Source organism: Diaporthe amygdali (genome assembly GCF_026229845.1).
Source record: "Diaporthe amygdali strain CAA958 chromosome Unknown NODE_62_length_164125_cov_65_766172, whole genome shotgun sequence".
Lineage (NCBI taxonomy): Eukaryota > Fungi > Ascomycota > Sordariomycetes > Diaporthales > Diaporthaceae > Diaporthe > Diaporthe amygdali.
This window is the reverse complement of record NW_026517082.1, coordinates 55,498-81,110: the sequence shown is the minus strand read 5'-3', so window position 1 is coordinate 81,110 and position 25,613 is coordinate 55,498. Positions and strand designations below refer to the sequence as shown.

At 50.6% G+C, this 25,613-nt stretch overlaps 9 protein-coding genes across 9 annotated transcripts; 7 read left to right on the top strand and 2 right to left on the bottom strand.

Annotated features, from left to right (window-relative positions):
- Positions 1–147: 147 nt before the first annotated feature.
- J7T55_010979 (uncharacterized protein) lies at positions 148–1,798 on the top strand (the record flags this gene model as incomplete). The annotated part of the gene is made up of 2 exons (XM_053136003.1): positions 148–341; positions 424–1,798. 2 exons carry the CDS (start codon positions 148–150, stop codon positions 1,796–1,798), a joined length of 1,569 nt encoding a protein of 522 aa, XP_052986386.1.
- A 1,431-nt stretch (positions 1,799–3,229) lies between these two features.
- On the top strand, positions 3,230–3,865 carry J7T55_010978 (uncharacterized protein; the record flags this gene model as incomplete). The annotated part of the gene is made up of 1 exon (XM_053136002.1): positions 3,230–3,865. One exon carries the CDS (start codon positions 3,230–3,232, stop codon positions 3,863–3,865), a length of 636 nt encoding a protein of 211 aa, XP_052986385.1.
- Positions 3,866–5,005: 1,140 nt separating this feature from the next.
- J7T55_010977 (ppe family protein) lies at positions 5,006–6,377 on the top strand (the record flags this gene model as incomplete). Its single annotated transcript, XM_053136001.1, has 3 exons — positions 5,006–5,246; positions 5,336–5,573; positions 5,651–6,377. 3 exons carry the CDS (start codon positions 5,006–5,008, stop codon positions 6,375–6,377), a joined length of 1,206 nt encoding a protein of 401 aa, XP_052986384.1.
- A 1,448-nt stretch (positions 6,378–7,825) lies between these two features.
- On the top strand, positions 7,826–8,838 carry J7T55_010976 (uncharacterized protein; the record flags this gene model as incomplete). The annotated part of the gene is made up of 2 exons (XM_053136000.1): positions 7,826–8,018; positions 8,114–8,838. The coding sequence occupies 2 exons, from the start codon at positions 7,826–7,828 to the stop codon at positions 8,836–8,838; spliced, it is 918 nt and encodes a 305-aa protein (XP_052986383.1).
- A 1,379-nt stretch (positions 8,839–10,217) lies between these two features.
- On the top strand, positions 10,218–12,336 carry J7T55_010975 (major facilitator superfamily protein; the record flags this gene model as incomplete). The annotated part of the gene is made up of 4 exons (XM_053135999.1): positions 10,218–10,236; positions 10,293–11,526; positions 11,602–11,792; positions 12,230–12,336. The coding sequence occupies 4 exons, from the start codon at positions 10,218–10,220 to the stop codon at positions 12,334–12,336; spliced, it is 1,551 nt and encodes a 516-aa protein (XP_052986382.1).
- Positions 12,337–13,352: 1,016 nt separating this feature from the next.
- J7T55_010974 (uncharacterized protein) lies at positions 13,353–14,489 on the bottom strand (the record flags this gene model as incomplete). The annotated part of the gene is made up of 1 exon (XM_053135998.1): positions 13,353–14,489. The coding sequence occupies one exon, from the start codon at positions 14,487–14,489 to the stop codon at positions 13,353–13,355; it is 1,137 nt and encodes a 378-aa protein (XP_052986381.1).
- A 1,000-nt stretch (positions 14,490–15,489) lies between these two features.
- Positions 15,490–17,752, bottom strand: J7T55_010973 (uncharacterized protein; the record flags this gene model as incomplete). Its single annotated transcript, XM_053135997.1, has 5 exons — positions 15,490–16,028; positions 16,097–16,433; positions 16,496–16,795; positions 16,894–17,384; positions 17,458–17,752. The coding sequence occupies 5 exons, from the start codon at positions 17,750–17,752 to the stop codon at positions 15,490–15,492; spliced, it is 1,962 nt and encodes a 653-aa protein (XP_052986380.1).
- Positions 17,753–19,917: 2,165 nt separating this feature from the next.
- J7T55_010972 (uncharacterized protein) lies at positions 19,918–21,379 on the top strand (the record flags this gene model as incomplete). The annotated part of the gene is made up of 7 exons (XM_053135995.1): positions 19,918–20,063; positions 20,129–20,158; positions 20,247–20,432; positions 20,514–20,635; positions 20,735–20,802; positions 20,862–20,943; positions 21,141–21,379. 7 exons carry the CDS (start codon positions 19,918–19,920, stop codon positions 21,377–21,379), a joined length of 873 nt encoding a protein of 290 aa, XP_052986379.1.
- Positions 21,380–22,100: 721 nt separating this feature from the next.
- On the top strand, positions 22,101–24,352 carry J7T55_010971 (uncharacterized protein; the record flags this gene model as incomplete). The annotated part of the gene is made up of 3 exons (XM_053135994.1): positions 22,101–22,641; positions 22,709–22,948; positions 23,040–24,352. The coding sequence occupies 3 exons, from the start codon at positions 22,101–22,103 to the stop codon at positions 24,350–24,352; spliced, it is 2,094 nt and encodes a 697-aa protein (XP_052986378.1).
- Between the last annotated feature and the right edge of the window lie 1,261 nt (positions 24,353–25,613).

Genomic DNA, 25,613 nt, shown 5'->3' with positions numbered 1-25,613 from the left:
GCTAAAACTTGTCTTATATCAACAACCTCAACCATGGGGTCTCCTAGCATCATCACAGGGCTTGTAACTCCTCAACCCACCAATATTACCACAATCCTCTGAGCAACACAGTGTCCAGAGCCAGCTAGTCTCCTGATCTCCTTCCACATGACGCCCAAGATTATCCAGACGCCGGAGCACCAGCTGTCAGTTGCGAGAGGACGAATCGAGCAACTTGAGAAGGAGAACGATGAGTTGAGACTAAAATTGAGTCAACTGAACCTCGAAAACAAGGCATCAATAGGCTCAAAACTCTTGAGAATGCCTATCAGGAGTCGTCGGTGTGGTCAAGACAACAGCAAGTAAGCAAAAAGCCGGACTCTGATCCAGTTTCCAACCCATAAGGGAGTGTCATATGTATATTGACAACCTATGCTGCACCAGTGAGGCACCACATCCGCAAGAGACCCCGTCCTTTACTCGTTCAACGAGAGCTTCCCGTCTCCGTCATTTTCAAACTCCTGCTACACACATAACAAACACGTCCACAACAGGCATCATCCAGCGGTCCCCCTCGTCTGCCAGCAACATCACACCAGGACCGAAACATGTCATCGTGCATGGCAAGTCATACGTCTATGTCAATGGTGAACTCATGGAGAGGAGCCTTGGTTATCTCAAACCCACAAAAGCCATACTCAATAGGTTCGGCACCAAGGTCAGCAGAGACGAGAGCTACAGCATGGATAGTTGGGGGGTGGTGGCCCACACCTTTTGCGACCCTCATAAATGTGAAGGATCCAAGGCTGGTAACGAGGACGGCCCTCAACCAGAGTTGCCATTTCAAATCATGACACAAGAGGAATTCGAGGACATGATCGAGCGGCTAGGCATTAGGCGACGAACCCGGTTGGGAGACGACGCTTGGCTGCAAAAGCCTACCAACAACGTTTTGATTGACCACGACGAGCTGTTCGACATCTTGTCCAGAGCCGAGAGGTTGGCGAAGAGATGTCTCTTCAAATGGATGCGAATCAATCGACCGAATAGATGTGATTGGATGCCGATCAACTACGTGTCGGATATAGACCTAGGACGACAGAGTTTGGAATGGCTAACGCAGCCCTCAAATTTCTTTCGCTACCGACACACAAAATCCCACGAGGTCAAGGGAACCATTCAGTGCCTCATCGAGCTGAGAAATCGGGTGCATCATTTCAGCGGTGGCACACTCAGAATGGACGAAGTGGATCAACATTTATTTTGGGTCCAACTTTTGGCAGTGCAGCTCTACGACGAAGAGAGCGCCAGAAGTGCCAGAATTCTCAGGGACAGACTTCGTCACGTAGCTGAACAGATCGCTGGAGAGATCGAGACCCTGAACCTGCTCAGAGCGTTGCCATTCGTGGGAGAGAAGCCATGGCAACCCTATCACATTAAACTGTTCTCGTACGTCACGTCTCGCATAGTGTGGGAGGGCTACGACAAAGTTCGTCAGTGGTACGCTCCAGCAGTCATGGAGGCTGTAGAGGACTATCCATGTAACAGAAAGCCATGGCACTGCAAGCCAGATGTTGAAGCAAGTCTGGCTAAGGCACAGATACCAGAGAATGGTGGTCATGGGCAGGCGCTTACGTCTGGATCTGATGAACAGCGGGGCCGCATCACTGGCCAGGGCCTCCCAGTTCGCTGGAGGAGTTCGTCCGTGAACGGCCCCCGCAGGCTGGAACTGTACGGGAATCAAGGCCATGTACGAACTCCAGCTCGCCGGGGAACTTTCAGCTCTAGTGGTGCAGCGAGGGGACGATCACTCCTGTAGACAGAGGCAGTCCTGAAGTCCGTCTGTATATATGTAGGCTTGCTGCGCATCGCATGCAAGCACCCTGGGACGTTCACACGCATTTCAGCTGCTCACAAGCCCATTATCACCTAATTTGTACTTCGTTGAGGGAATCAAAGAGCACTGACGAACCTCTGGTATGAGCTGTAAATAAGAAAATAGGTTCCTCGTCTTGTGCCTTGCATTAGCGCTACATGACAAGAATGCTGTTAATTCAGTTGGCTCATGATGGTTCCGAACTAATGCACTTAGTCCGCTGACCAAATTGATCTTGTGGGGACAACAATACAAGTAATTAAATGCTCACCTTAAGATGTATCTAAATTTAACAATTTCTCGCCCCCGCCATGTATTTTTACTTCGTCTTGGTATGCCCGGTGGACGTCGAGAGCTCCAGTCTTATGCCCCTTCCAGTCATGCGAATTGCATGTTGTTCACAAGGTAGTGGCTGACAGGACAAGTGTTGTGATGCTGAGTAAACCAACATTAAGTTCCATTTTGGGATTCTCTGGGGAATATCTGGAGCAGTCGTGCGACCAACACGCTGCTAAACTTGGTAACAAAGCCAAGCCGTATCAACCAACGCACGTACCTGCGACTGCCCCACAGAAACAACCATCCAAACAAAATAGCCTTGAATTCCCGTTTGTTGACTAGCGTTAGTGCCGTGTCTGTGGTCCTCTGACTAAAGGACAGTCGAACGAGTCACCCCACCATAGAACAATAGATCGAACGAAGAACAGGTAAGCCCATCTAATTAATGAGTGGAGCCATGTAACAGTGACGGAGCCTGGCGAGGGCAGTCAACAAAGTATTGATCAGTGTCTTTAGATGCAATGTCATGTCAGGTTGGAAGAAAATGTTCTCACGAGACAATACAATAGTGATGATCTCAGCAAACGCCATATACTGTGCGAATTCATCATAGAGGGCAGAAAGGATCCAGAGAAGTGATGCACTCACCGAGTCCAATATGAGATTCCAACATCTTTTTTGAACTTGTTGGAAGTGAGCAAGTGACGGCTCAAAGAGGGCCGATCAGAAAAGAGATCCAACACTCAGCTACAATGACCAAGTGAAATGGCTTCGTACCTTTGGTAGCACTACCAGCGGTCTCCTTCCAAGGTCACTGCTATCCTTAGGAGCAGGCAAGCTCAAAATACGTGTAGTCGACGGAGACGTCCAGTCACAAGGCTATAGCAAGTGGGGGTGTTCAGAAGCATCATTGATGAATCACAGTATGGAATCCAATATATAAACCGCCCTTTGATGAGGATTTCCCTCAGTTTTTGAAAACGACTTTCCCTAACATGCGAAATCACCAAGCACGGCTAGTACCTCACGATATGACCGCCAGCCTTGACATCAAGTACCCGACCTGGACGACTTTGAAAGCCCACCGCTCACGTCATGAGACTTCTTAGCGACTTGTTCACACTCACCTTGAGTGTCCTATCCGACAGCCCTGTGGCGGCAAAGATCTCCGTGGCCCGAAAGGCGATTCGATCCGATGCTAAGGTTCCACCTACCATCAAGCCGCTCGATCCATTCCAGTTTTCTACAGCCTTCAGCATAAATGAAAACTTCACGGGTCTCCCTCAATTCTGGTTGTACTGTAGCGACATTCAACAGCCGATGAGTACGGAGGATATCGACGACCTCGTCAAGGGAGACTTCTTGAATAGCACAGTGAATCTTGGCATGGTCCCCAATCGCACTGGATGGTTATGGGCACCACCAGAAGATGGACCGAGGAGCCAGATTTACATCTGCAACTACAACCCGCAATACTACTATCCAATCAGTGTTCAGACATACAAAATGGTCGGCAGGTGGCTGGACAAGCAGTGCGGCGAGGCATTTGGAGGCTACGTGTACTTCGACCGTCCCTGGGACGTCGCGATTGGTCGAGACTCAACAAACCCTGATGGTAGTCCCAGAAACGAGTGTGACAAGGAATGGCCAGCAGGTTCGGGTTGGTTGATTAGCACCAGAGGTTCGGCCTTCATGGTATCTCACTATGATTGGTCTGGATCAAATTTCTAGAGAACTGAGTGCTTCTCTATCATGTCATCAGATACTCATTCACTGATGGCTTAGATCAGCGAATAGACTCTACTCGCTCTCGTCTTCCTGAGAGCGAGAAAATGCAATCTCAAATCTCGCCTTTCGGCCAATATGCGTCCGTGTCTTAGGATTAGGTTTTAAACATCTTGGCAGGATGAACGTCGTCGCAAGATGGTCCTGTCTGTAACTGACCACTCCTGAGGTGACACTGACAATACACCTGCACTGGGTTAATGAACGTTATTTTCGATACCGAAACGACTAGGATACATAGACAGTATCTGACTGGCTGCCGAGGAGTTCCTCAGCGATTGGTGGCAACGTTAAATGATGTGGGTCGGTGATTATACCAGAGTGCCCCTGCCTTAAGCAACGTACCTTGTAAGCAGGTGACCAGTTCCAAAAGCGATATCTGACTAGCCTAGTCGAGATGCGAATGAAGAGCTCGCGTCCGTGCGAGCATGCAAAGACGATAGCCGCACGTCATGCGTTGACCCAAGCATTCCAAGAACGTCAAAAGGGCGGCCTTGGTGGGACAAGCTATTGCCAACTTGCTTGGTTCTTGGCGCGTCCGTCCGAAGGGCGGAGAAGTATCAGTTCGGCCAGCCCTACAGCACCTCTAACTCAAAATGGGCGCAGGCCCATTATGCTGTCGGGTGATCATCCGGAGGATTTTCAAACGCTCGGATTCAGAGATGGGACGGGACAGGCATTGTAGCGTTGCATTGGCCTGGCCCGATGTTTACATCCCATCTTGAAACATTCGGCCGAAGCTCAGAGGAGGCGTTTGGGGGTCGTCAGGTGCTTTAGCCTACAAATTTGGGTTTCAGGGCTGTACCATCGGTGAATTGGACGATACTAAGCGGTAATGGTCACGACAGTGCTTCAATATTCTCCTGGAATAACACGCGACTCAGGACTGGACTTTCGGATGTCTTAATCACTCCGCCTCTTCCCCGGAATCATTCGAAGTTGGATTGAGCATATTCTTTCCTTCTCTTCGTAACCGTTTTCGCTCAAAGTGGGTTCGCAAAAAAAGGCCAGGAGCCTTACAATTTTAATCGACCTTCTTTATGTAATCCCTACTATCAAGTTTTAATCTTACTACCTTCTTTAGTTATGAAGGCATCACTTGTGGTCGTCTCGGTCGCGCTGCAAAGCGTCGCGGTGACGGCCTTGCCAGTCGCCCTCGCCGGGGAGGAGTTGAGCATCAGACAGATCGACGAGCGCTCGCCGGCGACAAACCCATTCGCGGCGGCTGCTCAGGCATTTGGTGGAGGAGCAAACAAGCAGGATGTGCAGAATGCGGCCAGCTCGTTTGCTGGCGATGTCGCCATCGTGTCATCGTCACTGAATGGAAGTGAGTAACTGAGGCTATCTTGTTTCACTTTATACATCCCTATGCCTCAAATCCGAGATGGACGTATGCTTATACCACCTGTTTCATAGTGGGTACTACAACAGACACAAATCAAATCCGCACGATGGCACGGAAGGCATTCGTCGCCGAGAAAGACGAGGACCAACATCGCGCGGTGCTTGACGACGCCGCCGGTAGGGACGCGCAGCAGGCGAACAAGAAGATCGTCGACAATACCCCTATCGTTTTGGACGGCCTGCAGTCGATCATGCGAAACCCTTCCATGGCAAACACCATGAGGCAGCTGTCGAGGGTTGAAAGTTCAAGGTACGCGCATCGGGCGCTAATGCCTATCCGTGGCGCCACAAATATCACATCGGACTTGGGCTAACAAGAAACCACAGGAACGCCAATATCCTGCCGAGCATTACGCAGCTGTCTAACGCGGCCTTTCAGAACACCGGGGTCAACACACAGGCCAAGACGTTTGATCCTACCACCGGAACCCAGAGCTTGAAGACGCTGATGGCCCAAGGCGGAGGGACTGGGGCTGCTACCAACGCCAACGCAGGGACTGGTAGTACCGCGGCAACCAAGGGCACTGGAGCTGGCACCAATGCCAACGCAGGGACTGGCAGTACCGCGGCAACCAAGGGCACTGGCACAGCTAAAGGGAGCGGGAGTGCTACGGGCAATGCTGCAGCCAAAGGAAGTGCTGCCGCTAGCACAGGAAACGCCGCCGCCAAGGGCAGCACCGCCGCTACAGGAAATTCTGGTGGTGCCGCCAAAGGTAGCACCGCCGCCGCAGGAAACTCTGCTGGTGCCGCTACAGGTAGCACAGCTGCCACCGGAAAGGGCACAGGAAAAGGAAGTACCGCGGCCACAGGCAACGCCACACAGAAGGGCGGCGCCGCAGCGAAAGGCGCAGGCGCAAACGCAGGCACGAACGCAGGCACAGGCAACACCGCAGCAGCCAACTCCAATACCAAAGGCGCCGGCGGTGCCACTGCTGCGACAGGCAATGCCGGTACGAAGGGAACTGCTGCTGCTGCTGGTAAAGGGAAGACAAATGGGGCGGGAGCAGGTGGCAACACCAATACCGCGGCTGATGACGAGGAAGAGGATAACTAGATACGAACCGAAAACCTAATTACAGCCAGTCGAACCACGAGCTTGTTCAACGAAACCAAACATGGGCTGTAATTATTGTATCACCACCAAGCACAGACATATGGACAGGGCGACCCCGGGTCGCGGCTCGTGGGTATCGTGGGTCTTGTGTGTCTGGCTGACCATCGACAGTGTGTGTGTGCGCGTGTGCGCGTGTGCGTATTTGCTTATAATAGTCACTCGCTACATAATCAGTGTGCATCCAGGTCTTGCTGTATCGAATGGTGATTCGCTTTGAGGTGCAACATTTCATTGTTGATATCCATGATTTTCTCCTCTTGTCTTTCGCAGGTGCTGACTGGCTTCATAAGTATGTCTATAGTTGTTGAGAAAAGTGCGAGTTCGGATATATGTCGTCACGCATAATGTGTCACAGAGTCAGGAGGCATCGATACCCGTGGCGGAAGGAATTTGGCGGGGAATGCCTAGAAAATTCGATGCACCTAGAATGAAATCAAATGAGAATAACTAGCCTGGCATTTGGGATATTATATGTTTCCAGAGGGTCAATGATGCTTGTGAGATCCGGAGTTTTGATAACCTACTCGGACAAACGTCAAATCCTCGGCGGCGGTGTTACTCCTCAAAAGGGAATTATCTCGGGAACTGACACATTGACAGTGCCCATGAGTACACACTTTAAATGGACATACACGAACAGGCAGCGCATTCCATTTTGATTCGTTTGATCGTCATAACAGTCTCGAACAGGTCCGCAAAGAGAAGTTCTCAGCTCATTTCTTGATCCTACGCTGTGTAGGCCTATGTAGACTGGATAGACTGGTTCGTTAATGCAGGTTCGACCAATGAGGGGAGCCATACGCTTAGTTCTCATGTTTACTGAGGCAAATCCAGGAGGATATTTGCCCCTGCCCCTGACCTCGGCAATGTTTCTGGGGTTCGTCGTGGACCCAGTTGTGCATCCAATGGGGTTCCAACCACTAGCCAAGTCCGGCAGGTGGCCTCTGTCATGCGTTAGCTGGCCGAGTCTTGGTGGCCTCCCCTTGCACTCTTTCAGGCACAAGTCCGCCGCAGGTTCGCCGGGCGTGGAGCAGAAAGCGGTGGTGATTGGCTTGGCCGCAGATCTACGGGTGTCAACGCCCAGAACTCGACGGTACTAAGAGGTCAGTAGGCCCGGGACAAGCAATTTATTCGTTGGGCCAAGCGGAGATTCACATGCGGCCCGTTCAGCTTTGCAGCGCAGCATGTTGATGAGGGGGCGTTTTGCTGTGGATAAATAATCGTTTGTCCGTCCCCGTCATGTACCGCCGTTTGTTGTCGTCGAGTCAGTGACCAGGGAGAGATCGACACCGCGGCCCCAACATCCACACTCCTTTAACGCTCGTTCGTGGAATCACTCACTTGTCTCAACAGTACGCAATACAGTGGTTTGCCGTACTCGCCCAACAATGGGTGTCCGCTCGTTTTTCTCAAGGGCCTCTGTGGCAGCACTTGCGGTGACTGGATGCCAGGGGATCCGCATTATCCAGTCCAATGATGATGGCTGGGCGGAGCTGTATCTTCGGTCGTTTCACGACTCGCTCCTGAGCGGAGGTCACGACGCCGTGATCTCGGCTCCGGCAGAAAACCAGAGCGGCAGAGGTAAGAAAGCACACTGTGGACAGTGAACGGTCCAGAGACACCAGGACTAGTCAATATCTCTCTCTTGTATGATCGTTGGCTCACACCATCAACAGGCTCCCTGGACTCAGACCCGACACCTCGAACGGCAGCATGCGAATATGACAGCTGCCCGGCCAACACCAACACCCCAACGGGCACCAACTCGTCTGACACCCGTCTGAACTGGGTCAACTCATTCCCGGCAACATCGATCCGCTACGGCATCAACAGCATCGGCCCCAACCTCTGGGGCGGCGCCGCGCCAGAGCTCGCCGTCACGGGGCCGAACGTCGGCTCCAACGTGTACCTCCAGGTCCAATTCTCCGGCACCGTCGGCGCCGCGTGCTATGCAGCCAACACAGCAGGCATCCCGGCCATAGCCTTCTCGGGCCTGACGGACGGCAACCTGGCCTGGAACACGGTGCCTGTGCCCGAGAGGAGCCTCATCTACGCCGATCTGGCTGCCAACCTGACCAACGCCATCATCGATGCGGGCGCACCCTACCTGCCTAGCGGGATCTTCCTCAACGTCAACTTCCCTGAGGTCACCGGCGAGTGCACCACGCCCGGCGCGTTCAAGTTCGTCATGAGCCGTATCAACCCGCGTACTATCTTTTCCGCCCCGGATGTCGACACGTGTGGCAGCACGGCGCTACCCACGGACAAGAGCGTCGTGGATGCTGCGGGTTGCCATGTCTCGGTCAGCGTTGGGGAGTGCAGGGACAAGTCGACGGCGGACGCGGCCAACCAGAAGATTGTGCTGGATAAGCTCGGAAGCCTTCTGACTTGTTTGTCATGAGACTGAGTCTACCGTGACATTTTATGTTGTCTGAATTGGCAGGTGAAAAACCTGAGTATAAGAGTGACCAGTCTCGCTCTAACTTGGTGTATATAATATGGAGCACTTACATATAATATCAGAGACGGACCAGCGACGTTTACGTTGCTTGTGTCATGCACACGCTGCCTTCAAGTTTGATTCTCGCCGCAGCTTCTTCACGTGTCTCGCTTGGCGGCATGGCAGCTTTTGTCGGCCTATAGCATGTAGTAGCACATGTGATTGCGAGTTAATTTGTGGTCTATCTTGATGAATAATGCTCTATCACTTGAGAAAACATCCAGCTTCGGACACTTCCGGGAGTGGGTTGTCAAAATAAACATTTGACTGGCTGCAAAGATATTGCAATACATGCAGTAAGGTTCTGACATTGCCACCCGAGTGACACAAACCGATCGCCCTTCGATTAGTCCCTGTAGCTCACATCCACGTCCCGCATACTCCAATCCGGAGTCTTGGCCCGCCTGGTAGAACAAATGCCCATCATATATCCACCTATAACCCGAAATTTAGGTTGCATTATGTGCTGGTGGGGTTATTTTGCCGAGTAGATGATACCTCCCAGGTGCGACAACGGTGAACAAAATGTGCAGGCGCATGGTATGCCGTCTCGGAAAATGTTCCTGCTCCTTGCTCGGACTTGAAAAACCGGCCTGGGCCGTGGGCTCGATCGGCCCTACTTATTCTTCCCCAGATTGTGGGAAATTAGCGCAGCGGGAAACTGCATGTGGGCCACACGCAGCAGAGCGTTGTAAAGCAGCTAAGCCAGAGTGATAATCTAACTAGGACATAAAAGTATGATCGACGCACACTTGAATGCACCAGACCGAGTGACCAGTACCGCCACAAAAGTGCAGAAACACCTCGTCTGACACATGGTCGAATCTTGGCAACAAAGAAGGCAACCCACTTACGGAACACAGATATGATCCTGTCAAATCACACAGCACGTCGGCGATAATGCTTGCACGCCGGCAAATATCAATGCTGACAGTACCGCGTCAAGAATTGCCAAGCTCGCTGGCCCTGTACCCCGCAGATTTGTGTTCTTGGCTTGATCCACCGACTTGGTCCCCATACCAGGATTCAGAGATTTTTCTCTATGGACTGTGCTGGCCATGGCCGGATAGATCCCCCGTGCGGGTGGCCTATCACTGCTATAACAAGACCGCCTCCTGCCAACCCCGGCTCTGTGGCGGCGTCACCGGTGGTCACACCGTCATTCACTTGTTTGCAAATCCAAGACTTCCAAGGCTGCGGGTAGAAGAACTCAACGGTCGACTCCTATTCACGAACTGCCCATAACTAAGCGTTTGGGGTTAAAGTTCGTGCATCGCAAGATGGAGAAATCAATCGCAAGTATGGTAGTGTCTGAAGAGATCCTGCACGATGAGCTCTACTGACCTGACTCGCAGTCGAGAAAGATGTCCCCCAGAGCCCAGCCGAGTCAAACTCTGAGCTGGGCAATGGCCTGCAGTGGACGGAAGAGGAGGAAACCGCCCTGAGGCACAAGATGGACTGGCGGACGGTGCCTTGGGTGACTGTCTTATACCTGCTCTGCTTCCTTGACCGCATCAATATCGGCAACGCCAGGATTCAGGGCTTGGAGAAAGACCTCGGGCTCAAGGGGTTGCAGTTCAACTGGGCCCTGTCCATCTTCTACATCGTCTACCTTCTCGTCGAAGTCCCGAGCAACATCATCCTGAAGCGAGTTGGCCCTCGATTCTACCTGCCGTGCCTGGTCGTCGGCTTCGGCCTCGTGTCGCTATGCTCCGCCTTCATCACCACATATCCAGGTCTCCTCGTGGCAAGAGCCATCCTCGGCGTATTCGAGGGCGGCGCCATGCCCGGCTTCGCCTTCTACCTCAGCTCTTTCTACAAGCGCAAGGAGCTCCTCTTCCGCATCGGCATCTACGTTTCGGCAGCAAGCATGGCAGGCGCTTTCGGAGGCCTACTCGCGACCGGCCTCTCCCGCATTCCGGACTGGGGCACGAGCGGCATGCGCATCCATTCGTGGCGCAACATCTTTTTTTTCGAGGGCCTCATCACCATGATTGTCGGCCTCATAGCGCCCATCTGGCTGCCCGCGTCGCCCGCGACCTGCAAGTTCCTCACGGAGCGCGAGCAGGCGATCGCGGCCGAGCGCCTCGTCCGCGAGCACCGCGCCCACCCTGACGAGAAGGTCACGCTCGCCCATGTCCACCGCGCCGTCACGAACATCCACAACTACACCTGTGGCCTCGGCTTCTTCCTCATCAACATCACCGTCCAGGGCTTGTCCGTCTTCCTGCCCACCATCCTGCGCGACCTCGATTGGACCGACACAAAGGCCCAGCTGTACAGTGTCCCGCCCTATGTCTGTGCCTGCGTCGTGGCTGTTGCTATCGCCTACGCGAGTGATAAGACCCACAGGAGGGGAGCTTACTTGGGCGCCTTCTCGCTGCTGGCCATCATTGGGTTCGCCATCCTCCGGTGGGAGACGAACCCCAATATTCGGTATATGGGCGTCTATTTCGTTACGGTCGGGGCGTTCCCTGGCGGGCCGGGGTTCTTGGCCTGGGCCATCAACAATGCGGCAGGACCAGCTGTGCGCGCCGTGATAAGTGCTTATGTTGTCACTGTTGGTACTATCGGGGGAATCGTAGCTACGTAAGTCACCTTCACAAGCATTGTTCCTTGACATTTTGATTCTGGTTTGTTCTAGAGGCACTGACGATATTTTAGATGGACTTACGTCCCAACGGACGCACCGGCGTATCGTACTGGCCACACAATCAATCTCGCTGGGCAGATCACCGTCGTATGCTTGTCAGTATTTGGTATTCTGTACTGCTCTTACGAAAACAAACTCCGGGCAGCTGGAAAGCGAGACCACCGTCTCGAAGGCCTCAATGAGGATGAGCAAAATCAGCTGGGTTATCGCCATCCGGAATTTAGATACATTAAGTAGAGGAGGTTTCACTTTACACGAAGAGCTTGCATGTTATTGCGGCAATGATATTCCAGTCAAAGTATCTCCACTTATTCCTTTTCGCTATTTGTGACGTATACATGGCCAACTATTGCGTTGTCTTTTCCTCCATCATGCGGCGTAGTCAGATGTTGCGCCTAAGAATGATTGCGTTTGTTTATATCATTCAATAGATCACTCAGGATAGCGAGCTTGGTGATTGGGTCACTGTATTTTGACACAGGTTGGTTGATCATCTTCGATATTGGATTCCTTGTTGCTTTCAAGTCATCGGTGTTAGCTTGTTTGACAGATGACTGGTCGCCAGTGGTTTGCGCAATTTCTACCTGATCTGCCTCCTCCTTCTGCCTGCCATCGTGTTCATGGGACTTGTTTGGACAGGATACCCCTTGGTCGACATCGCGGAGTGGCCAAGTGTGTCCAGACCTTCGACAACGCTCGGCGCCTTGACCGCCACACCAGCATCGACTCTCATCTGCGTCAATTAACTCAAAGTCGTCGTCCGTGGCAGGCTTTTCATTCTTGACCATGACCCAATCAGCGCCCTAGATTTGATGAGAAGGATTGTCTTGCCCTCCATTTGTTCCCGTACTAGAAGTCATTCCTCTTAAAGGTACGTCCGGATAATTCATAGAATAATCAATAATTAAGCAAACGCAAAGCTGTAAATGTTCTCGCGTTGGGCTCGAGCCGGCCTCTTGCAGGGTATTCGAGACCCATTTCTAGTCTTGCCAAGTCTCACACAATCCATAAGCCACAAGTATCGGTCAGTCATAGTTCATTACAAAATACCATGAAGCCATCTCCTTGCTGTCTCACTGATCGAACACCTCAGCATGCCAAGGGCTTTATAACAGAAGGCCCCTACGACTGGTCATCACCTAGCCTCAGCGTGACTCAACTTGCTACCCCTGCTGTATCACAGACTCGATCTGCATCAGCTATTTCAATCTTCTTTGTCTTCCATATCCTTGAAAATTTCATACTGATTTTGCTCTCGGTAACATTTGTCTTGAACGACGCCTGCTCCCTTAATCTATGCCTGCACTGAATCTGAGGCCGCCATCCATGTCCATAATATTACCCCTCTCAGCTCAGCTTGGTCTTGGTACGCATTTACCTTGAGTCTCTCACGCCCCAAGAAGTTCCAATCCACTTGTATAGCGTGATTAATGGACTCAATGAGACGTGCCCTCTCCCTCTGAATGCGATCCTGAACCATAACGTTTAATATGATGACTGCGTTTTTTCATGTGGGGCGACTGAAAGAACGGAAGGTTTGTGTACGAGATAGAGTGAGTGCAGCAGTCCCAGCAGGCTCTGGGTGCTTAAAGTGGATGGGACGGACGTTTAATATCACGCAATGAAAAAAAAGCAGTCCGGCCAAGAGGCCAGCCAGCGATGGATATGCACACCCGGTCGCTGTAGCGTGACTTAGCCGCATCTAGTTTCTCCATCGAACAGCGCCCATGTATTTGCCCAATACCACAAACTTCTAAGCATCTCAAGTCTTCCATTCAGTGATCGACAGTTTGCCGTCGGCATGTAACATAGCTGGGTAAATCTGCGCTGCATAGTTGCTTTTCCTTTCCATTACATAGTCCCACGATATCTCCAAGCAATCCGGTGTCCGATTCGCTACGTGAAGGGGAGGGGATAGGGCGTGTATTGTATATGACTTTGAATAGTCAAGCTCCCAGTCCTGTCGCGGCCTCGACTTGCTCCAGTTCCAGTAAGAGAACCCCTCATCATTCATGTCTTCCAGGGTGATATGCATATCATCCATGCCAACCGCTTGCGCTGCATGTCTGCGAAAAAGACGACCATGTCGTACGTCATCAAAGCCGTCGGGGATAAAGGCATGACGCTCAAGGATTAGTACTTCTTTAGGGATGGGCATCAAGGCATTGGCCATTCTCGTGAGCTGGAGAACGCTGTGCTCGATCCACCACCCGCTGAAAACCTCATGTTGGTCTCGATCAAAGACGTCCATGAAACGGCTTCCCTTGACAGACAGCATGACACCATTGTTGACCTTCTCGCCAAGCTCGTGACCAAAGACGTTTCTGAAGCCACTTTCGCGCAGTGGCTTCATGTCTCGGATGGGTACAACGTCGAAATCGAGATAGATGCCACCAAAGTCTCTCAAGATACCCGGGCGTACGAAATCCGACCTGTGTTCCATATGTTCAAGCTCCGCTCCATACTTTGTATGCGTCGGTACTTCAATGTGACGGACCACAACGCCAGGAATCTCGAACACCTTATGTGTCCAGAAGCTACTATGATGTTGAGCGGTCGAGATGGCCGAAGGGCGAGCGTTGGTGTGTACATAGATCACATCTGGGCTAAGGTACAGATATGATGAATAGATGCTGATGAAATGTTTGAACTGAAATTCAAGAGCTCCTTCGGGTTCTCTAAGTGCCCAAACATAGTGCACGATATTAGGTATGATGATGGATGACCCGGGGCTCGTCGTTTCCAGGTTTCGTGGGGACCAATTGGGCAATGGCCATGGGTTCGTCTGTTGTAAGCCGATCCCCCCTCCAAGAGATGCGAAAAGAAGAGTGCTCCACAGGACCGCGATAAAAGCGATCACAATGAGGCCAAAACGGATAATGCCTCTGGTTCGAAACATGATGGGAGTCGTCTGTGGACCTACCACAGAGAGAATGTCGCATCAAAATTAAACGGTAGCTTGTCCTGAATGTGATCTTTGGTCCAGGATTGGAGTTCGAGTCATTACATACTCCGGTTCGTCCAGCAGCCACTTTTTGATCATACCACCTCATCTCAATGGACCCTTGAGATCCTGAGTCAGAACCAGGACAGGTCCAGGGGCTGCCAAGCAGACCGACCCAATGATGCTGAAACAACAAGCACGATGTACTATACAAGTAACAAAACGATTTGCATAGAGGCGAGACATGGAAACAACTCCGTCTCCCAGAGAGAAGCACGCACATAATACTGAAAGTCCATGACGTACCCAATGCTCTGTATCAGGACTTGTTCAAACAAAATGAAAAACGGCTGAATTAGTTAGGTTCATATTTGGATGGTGTCGAGCTCGATCGTGGTTCTTACAAATTTTCATATAATTGGAACTTAAGTACATAGATTTGCATACACATAAAGCTCGGATACAGTTACGAAATTATTGTGCATATCACTCCAGATCAGAGATTATGGCAGTTTTGCTCAGTTCAACAACAAGTGGCTGATGTTGACTGGCGCTGAGGCTCAGATTTGACGGGGTTTCGAGCCTTCTTAGCTCTCTATCTAATCTCCTTAATGTCTGCCGATTTATGTTGGTCTCAAGAGACTGGTATCGATTCGAATCAAGGTGCCTGGACTGAACATTCCTCTGTTCCAGGGGCCTCACCTCGTAAATACTCCAAGTGATATCATCATAGTCTATGGATCGTGAAGGTTAGTTTGTTTCAAATTGCGCACCAACCACATGATTTGTTATTCAAAATTAAAGGTTGACCAGGGACTCCGCTAGCTATTTCCTGGTATCTACCCCCTATGAATTATTAACTGTAGGGCCCTGACACAGGTGCTAATCATCCATTACACAGCTACCTATTGAGGCAAGTTCCCTCCATGTTTATGATTACACGGCGTGCAAGGAATCACCACCGGGACATTTCGTATAAAATCCAGAGGGAATACACAAACACAATAATGTGCACTTTCTCAAAGCCAAGCAGCTCGGGGACCCATGTAACACCTCTGGCGCTCTGTTTGGGGTAACGAGCCCCAGTCAGAGGATCTTGGACCAGCAATTCCTTTCTGTCCGGAACAGTCGGCGGGAAGAAGGCGTAAAAGATTGGTGTGAGGCAAGCAAAAAATGAGAAGAGCCATGGCATAGGCATCCAGCCGAGATGGGTCAAAAGGTAGATCCCAAACTGAGCTCCGTGCTCGGGGAATTGGTGATGGGCCCTTGCGATGACTGAGATGACCGCGGCGGCGCAGAATGCGGCGAACAGCAGGTGGAATATGGCACCGTCTTTTATCATGATTGAGCGTAGCCGACTCTGCAATGAAGCCCGCCTCTTGGCATTTCGTTCGTGCAAATCGTTCGGGATGGATCCGGTTGGCACGAATGTCAGTAGCTGCCCCCCGAGCCAATTTGGAAGCACAAAGGTCTTAAGCTGTGTGATGGTATGATCTGCGACCCGTAGTTCGTCAGTCGTCAAGGTAGCCACCACATCGTTGCTCTGTGTAAAAGGGACTTACATGGCGCGATCCAGATCTCGTTGCATTGTTCCATCATGTGGGCCCTGTAACCAGTTTTCAAGGACATGTGGCACTTGAGAACGAAGGTGCTAATGAATGATAGGGCTGAGGCTTGTGCCAGGGCTTTTAGGTCGTTGTCCGTTGCGTAAACAACCCATGGCGTTCCGGCGAGCATGAAAATGGGGGCAGTAAACAGACCAAGTGTCATGAGTGGCAGAGTCAGGGCCCTGAAAGGATAATAGAACCACCAGAGGCGCTGTTTCCAGCTCAAACCTTTCACATTCTTGCCCCAAAGACCAAATCTTTTGTCCATGCCAATGATCAGACCACCAAGTTTCTACAAATCCACAATTAGTCGCTCGAAACTTACGAGAGGCAGGGATGTAACAAGATACTCACCCATCTTCTGTGTTGCTTCAGGTGACTACCGTATGTGTCGGGCACCAATCCAAATTGCAAGGACTGGGGGATGAAGGCAGTATTCCAGCCGTTGTTGGAGATGCCAGTGGACATGAACGCATCCTCGCCGATTGTTTGCATTGGAACACCTCCGAGTTCATCGATCGCGCAACGTCTCGCGACCCACCCCGAGCCAGTACACCATGCGTCATTAATTCTGTCTCTCGAGAACTCCTCCCATTTGTTGTGCACGGTCTGAGATTGTAGCAGCCAATCGTTCACGGGAACGTTGTAGAAGGTCTCCAATAATTCATGTCAGATTTTGTGTTGACGATAGGACAAAATAAAGAATCATTTTGGTTCCCCGGTGAACGATGCCGGGTAAGGTTTGTGCTTACCGCTGCCGGGCATGTTAAGCCCATCTTTGGATCGAGCAACAGATGAGGCATCTGAGCTCGAAGCATGTCTCTCATCGGGATCATATCCGCATCCAGTCCGGAAACGAACTCAGCAGGCCCGCCAGGAAGTGAGCTTGCGAACCTCAAAGCGTGATTGAGATTCCCAGCTTTATGACGATCGTCTGTTCCTTTCACACGAGCGGTGTAAAATAACAGTGCCTCTGGCTTCGACCTGGCCAGCTCAGTGACACCTTTTTGGAGCTCCTTGCTTGCCCCGTCGTCTGTCATAATAACTCTAAAGCGTGCGGTAGGATAGTCTATGTTGATGGCAGCTCGAACCGTGTCGAGGCAAACGTCGACAGGCTCATTACATACAGTGATTATGATATCCACCGTTGGAACGAGGTTGCCTCGAAGCTGCAGATGTGGTCGTCGTGGCACAGGTGTCAAGATTGAAATCATGTCTAGAACAGCTTTGAAAGTTGTCGGCGCTACATAGATTCTGACTGTCAGAAGTCTGCACTCCGGGATGAGTTCTCGATGCTTAGGGCCAACGAATCTTACCGTTTACGATGAAATCGATCACTGCGAAGAAGAGACGCATGTTCATGTTCAGACCGAGTGATTGCAACATTAATAGCTGCGCGAACTGAAGTCTCCAGTACCTGTATCCTGAGATGACAGCAGCGGCGGCGGTGATGGGCTGAAGCATGATCAAACGTCTGACCACTTCCGGGTAGTACATCTCATCCTGCTTGTCTTCCTCGACTTGGACTATCTGGAAGTCCTGAGTCCCGGAGGATTTGTGGCTTGCCAGCAAGCCTCTCCTCTGTCTTGGCGGCCATATCGGAGGCGACATGTTGCTTGTCCCGGAGAGATACTCGTGTAGTATTCAGACCAGTCGTCCGATCTGATCACCCCGGGCGGAAATGAAAAGACAGCTGTATAAAGCAACAGGAACCTTTCAACCGGTATATAGCCGCGGTGCAGTATTTATATCCCTAGCAGTCTGGAAAATCCGCATTGGACCTAGCAGATGTCCTAAAGTAATTGTGCATCTGGGTATACTTATGATTGACATGTAAAGATGAAACGGCAGACAGTGCTCTGCCGGATTTGTATCCTCAACCAACAAGGAGCCCTTAGCTGGTCCACACAAGCACTTCCTAAAGTAGCGTCTGTTTCAAAGCAAGTGCAAGGAATATGAGGGAGAACATTGGCAAGGACTGCGATGCTAAGAGTGTGGATTCGTGTACTTCAGTCGCCGTACCTCCTTCTGCTCCAGCCCCCGTCATGGCCCGCCTTTCCACACGGAAAATTATGAATTCTATATTTTATTTTATTTCCAACCGGATCAGAGTGCGAAGCTCATCGGAATATGTTTTCACTTTTTTTTTAATAATAAAAGATGTGATTTTTTCATGTAAAAGGTACGTCACAAGGAGAATGGCCCAAAAGTAAATATCTAGGTACGGCGAGATAGGCATGGTGGGGACAGCCCTCAACATGTGTGGCCTCCTGTGAGTCCACTGCTGTGGGTAAGGGGGCCAAGAATTGCCACGCCAAAATCGCTCTTTGAAACATTCATCAAAGCTTGATGTCGTTTTTTCATATTGTATTCTTTCAGATCAGCGCAGCCACTGAGAGCAAGGTACCTGAATCGCCCACGCGTTATCTTGTACGTGTCACACGGAAGAGCCCCGTCCGGATTGCGAATGCGGTATCCACGAAGCCATCTCCGATCCACAGACCTCCTTGCGCTCTGTCTTGATTCGAGCAAGGCTTGAACACGGGTGGAAATTCTGCATCTAGCTTTGGAAGTGGTGAGGTAGAGGAGGGCGCAAGAAGCATCTGTCTTTCTTACTGCCATTGGCGCCTCGTGGGTTACTAGCAGAACGGCAGGCTTCCTAACGCAGATTCTTGATTAGCATCTGAATATTAGGACAACTACAAATGTACTTGGTTTGTGTTGCACCTACGTGAACGAGTCAGCTGCTAGCGTAACTGATGAACCCCCGATAAAACGAGCGCCGAGTCATTCAATTATGAGTGATCTGAAGCTGTGGTACGTACGTGCTTGTAGCCAAGGGTATCTAGACCCGACGCCCGGTAATTAACACCGAGATGCGGTGGCCATACAGCAACAATTATGGAGACGGGGTTAAAAACAAGCATCAAACCTAAATTCCCTCATCGACTCTCTAACAATACAGTCTTGAGACTTCTTCGTGCTTTGCTTATTCTTCTAGAACTTATTGTCCACATGGCGTGAGTCCGATCCTAGGCCGGGACTTGCATTTGATTTTAGGACTGCAAACTTATTGGCCAGCCCGACGTCATTTCTTTGCAGCAGCGCTAACTTACTCATCCGATATCTATGGCCCCTAGAAATCAGAAGGCGAGCTGCTCTTGTTGATCAGGGTAGTCCAGCTGCAGGCCAAGGTGTTGACTACACATGCTTAAGCGCAAAGTTGATAGGTCTCCACTGCGAACTACAGGGCTCGTACCTCGCGCCATGGCTTTGAGGTTCTCCCTTCAACTCTTGTGCGCTGCATTTGCGGTGTGGTTCCTTGTAATTACTTTCTGGAGCCCTGTTGTGTCGCTGCCGGGCATCAGATATCGCACCGGGAATAGCGAGAGTGTCCCTGCAACGAATTCAACTCTTGGCTTTCAGAAAATATATGCAATAAGCTTACCTCAACGAACGGATCGTCAGGACGCATTGACATTAATATCAGTACTATCTGGTCTAGAAATCGATATCGCTCCAGGTGTCCGAGGCGAAGATGTCCTTGAAAAGACAGTGCCAAAGGTAGATGATCTGGTCTTGTTCCCATGAATGCACTTGATGATAGCCGAGTATATAGCATGTACTGATCCAACATTCCACCAAGTAGATCCCGAAGTCGGATATGGGCGGGCCCGGTTTTGTTGGGAGCTGGCGTGCTCATATGAACATTATGAAGAGGCAAGCCAACACTACCTTTAAACATATCTTAGTCGATGTTTCGATATAGCTAAACTATGTTGGCCAGAATCGTTGATGAGAAAATTGCAACCGCTCTGATCCTCGAGGACGATGTTGATTGGGACGTCCGCGTGAGACAACAGATGGCTCGGATTGTACAGCAATTTCAGCAAGACCAGTCATCATTAACGGAAGATTGGGAGTGAGTTGCTATGATGTCAGCCCAAGTTGACCGAACCCAAGGGATACTAAATTTGATGAATACAGTGTTCTGTGGTTGGGCAACGTCGGAGAGCGGTAGGTTTCATATCCGAACAAGCAGAGCCCACTCCTCTCTTCCAATAAGGCACCGTAGCCTCGCATCTAACATAAAGGGGGCGGATAGGTTCCCAAAGGATGACGAGCGTAAAATTGTGTTTCAAGACCCAACTGTTCCGTCGCGCCAGAATCTGAGTCCTGGGTTCAACTCTGTCAAGGCCTTTCCGGACCAGTCTCGTGTCATACACCCCAGCGACTTTCCCCTTTGCACTTATGCGTACGCTGTGAGTTATGCTGGAGCTCAAAAAGTCTTGTAAGTTGTTCTGGGACACATCCGAATTTTATATATCACGCGAGTAAAAGTGTCCGGCTCCTAATCCATGGTCTGCGACAGGTATCATGGCGGAGTGGACAGAGTTGTTAGCAACTTTGACACTGATCTAGCAAACAATTGCTGGCTCTATATGAACTGCATTAGTATTACACCACCGATATTTCATTTCGACAGAAACAAAGGTAGGTATTCACTGGCTGAATGAAATTTCCATCATTTTTATTTGCTCCTTGTTTCTCTTAGACTTCCTTGCATCTAACCAAAACATGCCTTGAAATTAGGAATGGAGAGAGACTCGGATACCGATCAGGCCTTTGTAAAGCACAATCAGGAGCCCGGCTCATATAAGGTGTGTTCTATCCAGATTACGGATGTTGCGTGCAACTCCAGAGCTAAAGTACCGAGCAGAACATCGAGACCTCGGTCCGACTCTTGATGAAAGAAAAATTTGGTAAGCAGCCGCGAGAAGACAGGATTTGGCGAGATGTCAGTGAGTTTGGTCATTACTTTATAGAAGCGATGGACCTTCCGGGACAATGATTTTCAGTTATTGAGACCCAATCACTGTGTAGGGGTCAGAGAGAGTAGACAGCTGCAGATGGAATCCGCGTGAAAGTTTAGGTTCGCTCGAGAATAGAGACTTATAACAGCAGAAATAGGACTCGGTTTGGTTCTAAGGTCACCTAGACAGCCACAGACTAAATGTTGCCAGAGCGGGTGGCATCTTCCTTGCCACGGCAGGAGTGTCACCGACCAACACAGCTCCATTTTCGTGTCCATCTCCGAGTTCATCATCCGACGCAGATGTGCCTGTTGCTACGTCGGTGCCTGGTATTCTCACTTGCCGCAGCATCAGATCTCGTAATGGAGGTTTCAAGCCGCCACCGCCGTCCACGATGATGGAGGGTGATAGGCATTCGCCCTAGCCGGGGGCGCCCATGGCGGCTGTGGAGGCTGTAATTCGATAAGGAAAATTACAGCCATACAGGCGATGTTTAGATATTAAAGTTGAGCAAGAAGAAATTCCAAACATCATAAGGTCAAGTAAAAATAGATCCACAATCCAGGGGCGTTCCAAATGGCCTGAGATTTCAGCTGGCCCCCAAATACAATCGAGCCGGCAACATTTCTTCTTTATGCAAGGAGGCACAAGTCAGAGAACTGGCGAAGCGGGGGCTGAATGCAGTTGTGCAACAATGAGACACACTCGCAGTGTCACTGCGTCGGCCCCCATTCGACCAGTCATTTTGCCTTGCAGATTAATATCCGTTGCCTGCTGAAGCGATCCTCAACAGCGTAACGGCCGCATGCATAGCCTGCAGCAATACTCAGGAACATTGCATACTAATTGAGACACATTATTATGTCGTTGCCATTTAGAACTTGAGGGCTCAAGTGACTGTTGAAAGTGGTGAAATAATTCAGACACATATAGTTGCATGATCAATGATTTTATGGAGCTTCGTTTTGAGAAACACGATTAACATTTATCTAACCCGTCGATCGACACTGCGAGTTCATTACCCTAACACACACGTATTTTATTTGTCTGACTTTCGTGAGAAGTGACTCTGCAAGCTATCTCAAATTTTCCCCGCTGATTACTAAGTTCGACAAATTTCAGGCGCGAACACGCCCATGGATACTATGAACGAAAGCAGTCCTTTACAATCTAATGCGGCGCAGCCCCTCCGTACTCATTATGCGCGACTTGCGGTCCAAGACTGCGAGTTCCGCGACAACTCACATGGCAGGTACATGTGTCCTTCGCCTCCAATGTCTTTGATTGAATATCCCAGCACAGTTCCACAAGGACAAGACGACGTTGCTCCTGCCTACAGACTCGCCGGAACGCAACAGCAAAAAGATGCTGTAAATCGCGGTCAGGATCGGAGCCCTTCCTACGCGAGGGATGACTGGGCAGAAAGGCTCTGGTTGTGGGAGGCATTGAGCATCACGGTAGCTGCGCTCGCCCTTGCGGCTATCGTCATCACTCTGGTCCTTCATGAAAACCGTCCCCTACCTAAGTGGCCATCGGCAATCACGATAAATGCGCTCATTTCCGTTTTCACTGCCATCCTAAAGTCGAGTCTGATGATGCCGATCGCTGAAGGCATCAGCCAGCTGAAATGGCTGTGGTATCTGGGGTCACGGCCACTTGGGCAGATGGAGCAATGGGATTTGGCCAGTCGAGGTAAACCTCTGGCGAGTTTCTTTTCAAGTTCATCATTGAATGCTGACATTATCACTTGCAGGTCCATGGGGATCTGTACTCCTGATCTTCATGCTCAAAAGCCAGGACATAGCCGTCATCGGTGCTTTGCTTACAATAGTAGCAATGGCCGTTGATCCTTTTACGCAACAAATTGTCCAGTATCACAGCTGTCCCATTATTGCTGAGGGCGAACGCGCGATGGTCCCTTACTCCAACAATTACACTGCTGGCTTCTGGGGGAAGCCAACGAATTCCCCACATGTGGTAGTGGTCACGAAGAGTAAGCAAAGACAGCACTGGGTTTGCGTAGAGGCTGTTCTCAAGTTCTCTGAGTGTAGTATATCTATGTGTTGACTCTCTTTGCGTCGCAGCACCTGATCCGGACACGAAAATGCAGTCAGCCGTGTATACTGGACTGCTCGACCCGCCTGCGAATGTTTCTGCAGTTCTCAATTTCGAATGTAGAACAGGAAACTGTACTTTCCCGTCGACAGATGACGGAGCTGCTTTCCTGTCTCTGGCACTGCAAAGTCGATGCGCTGATATACGCAGTGACATCTCCTTTACTGAAAGTGTGTGGAGTGAAACATACACCGATTTTCAAAATTTTACTTATACCTCCACGACACCTAATGCCAGCCTGTCCGATTATGGAATCTATTTGGCCGAGTTTGGGCCGACGCAAGACAATGTGATGCAGTCAGGGAACCAAGGTCCCCAAGGCTGGCCGTCGCGTTTTCTAAACAAGGTGTCATTTCTCATGAGTTCCCGGGATGATACCGCATGGCCGCAGAGCATATCGGCATTCGAGTGCGAGTTCTATCCCAGCGTGGATACCTATAGCGCCAACATTACGAACGGGGTGCTTCTTGAGCAAGTCCTAGACTCCCAACGCATGGAGGTCTGGCCAGTGGCGCTCGGAACCCACTCCCTACTACTGATCAATAGGACTATCAGGGGAGGTGAATGGCACGAGTGCACTAGCGGAAGTGAGCCATCGGATGAGCACAACTTCCCCATTATCGGCTGGCCCTCTTACAAGGGCCTGAACATTGGAACCTCCTTTCCACTAGACCAGCTGATCAACAGATCCGGAGATGCATGGAACCAGACGGAGTGGTGGCCTCAAGACTGCGTGTACTGGATCCCTTACGCACCCACAATGGGTCTGTCGGGCTCTATACATAGTTTGGTAGGCAACGAAAGCCTGTACTTTGATGAAGTGACCGAAAGACCAAAGGGAACCCCCTGGTCTGTCAACCTTTGGAACGGGGGCAACGCCACGCTGGAGATGGTGCAAGCCGCCATGGACGGGCTGGCACGGTCGATAACTGCTCGTTGGCGGCAGGGCGACGGAATCAGCGATAACGTGGGACCAGTGACTGGGATGGTCTGGGAGAACCAGACTTGCGTTCTTGTAAACTGGGTTTGGATTTCACTCCCGGCTGCGCTACTGCTGCTTACGATTGTGTTTCTTATTCTGACTGTCTTGAGGACGAACTCTAAAGGAGCGCGGGTCTGGAAGAGCTCGATGTTGGCTGTGCTGTTTAATGGTCTTGACCTGAAGACGAGACAAGATTCCGGGGCTGCGGTGAGCTTGGAGGAGATGAGAGCTGCCGCTGACACAGCGAAGGTGCGCCTTGTTGAGACTAAGAACGGGTTACGCTTGGTTGGCCAGTCTTAGAGTATCGAATGGAGACACCCCTTTTCCTATCTCGCAGGGCCGCCGCTCTTTACATAACTTTCTTTCACCGAAGACCAGTTTCACATATTCAATCCAGTGTCAAACTCATGTACAATATTCCAAACTGGTGGGAGCATTGTGGAAGGGTGTCTGCAGCCCCCTTTCACTCTACTACACTACCCTCCCTCTATTCTCAGGGCTCCCTCATCAATCAGCTGACTGTAGACTCAACACATAACAAAATCCTCACTCTGAGAGCACAAACTCGACCTTGATAATCGAACTCATGCATCGTCCGTAGTCATCGCCTAGAATGTCCCGTTCTGTTATCATTGTCGGTTCTCGCGTGGCTCGCTTCTCCGCCAGGGTTTCACGTTGGCCTGAACATGCCCGCTGGATGCTCCACTAAAGATTACGGATTGTCGATCCCAAAAAAAAAAGGCCGCGTGATTGTTTTAAGCTGACATACCGACCCTCTTGGAAGGTTAAACTTGGCAGGTTGGGGACTCCTGAGCAGACAGTCCAAGGGGCCAAATGATGTTATTGCAGTGGGTCCTTTCCGAGAATTTTCGTCGCTTGTTTAGGGACAGTGGGAATATTTTTAGCCTCTTCAGTCATCTCATTGACAAGATGCAGAGGCTTTCGGACACTTGAGACTCTCGTAGTTGCTCGCCGCTCCTCCTATTGACACCATCGCGCTCTACGAAAGAGACTTGTAAGATACAGTTCCGTAAAAGTCGCAGCGATTTTCTGTTTGTTGCTTTACAGGGCCAGGATGTCTGACCTGCATGCTCGAACAACAAAGAACCTAGCAAGCCGCTCTCGAAGTCGTCGTTCTATTCATTCTTTTCCAGATCACAAATTAGTATTTGTTGAAAATCCACAATTCCGGAGGCTTCATCGGTCAAACGATTCCTAGAGGCGGGGGTTGATGAGGTGCACGAGCTTGGCGTAATCCAAAGGCAGCTGAGAACATCCGCGACCGCCGGAGAAAGAAATAGAGCTCAGCATGGCCTATGTTGTACGAGCTGACTGCTAAGCAGCCAAATATTCCTGTCCACTTTAACGAACTCGGCTTGAAATCCCACTGGCGGCAATACCCTGACAGCAAGGCTTGCGCAGCCACGAACCCGCTAAGCGGCGGTGCCGCGAAAGAGTGAGACACTGGACGCCAGTCACGTATTGGCCACATTCTTTGATCAAGGGGGACAAACACGTTTTGTGTGACATATGTAAGATCAAGGAAGGCTGACAACGAATA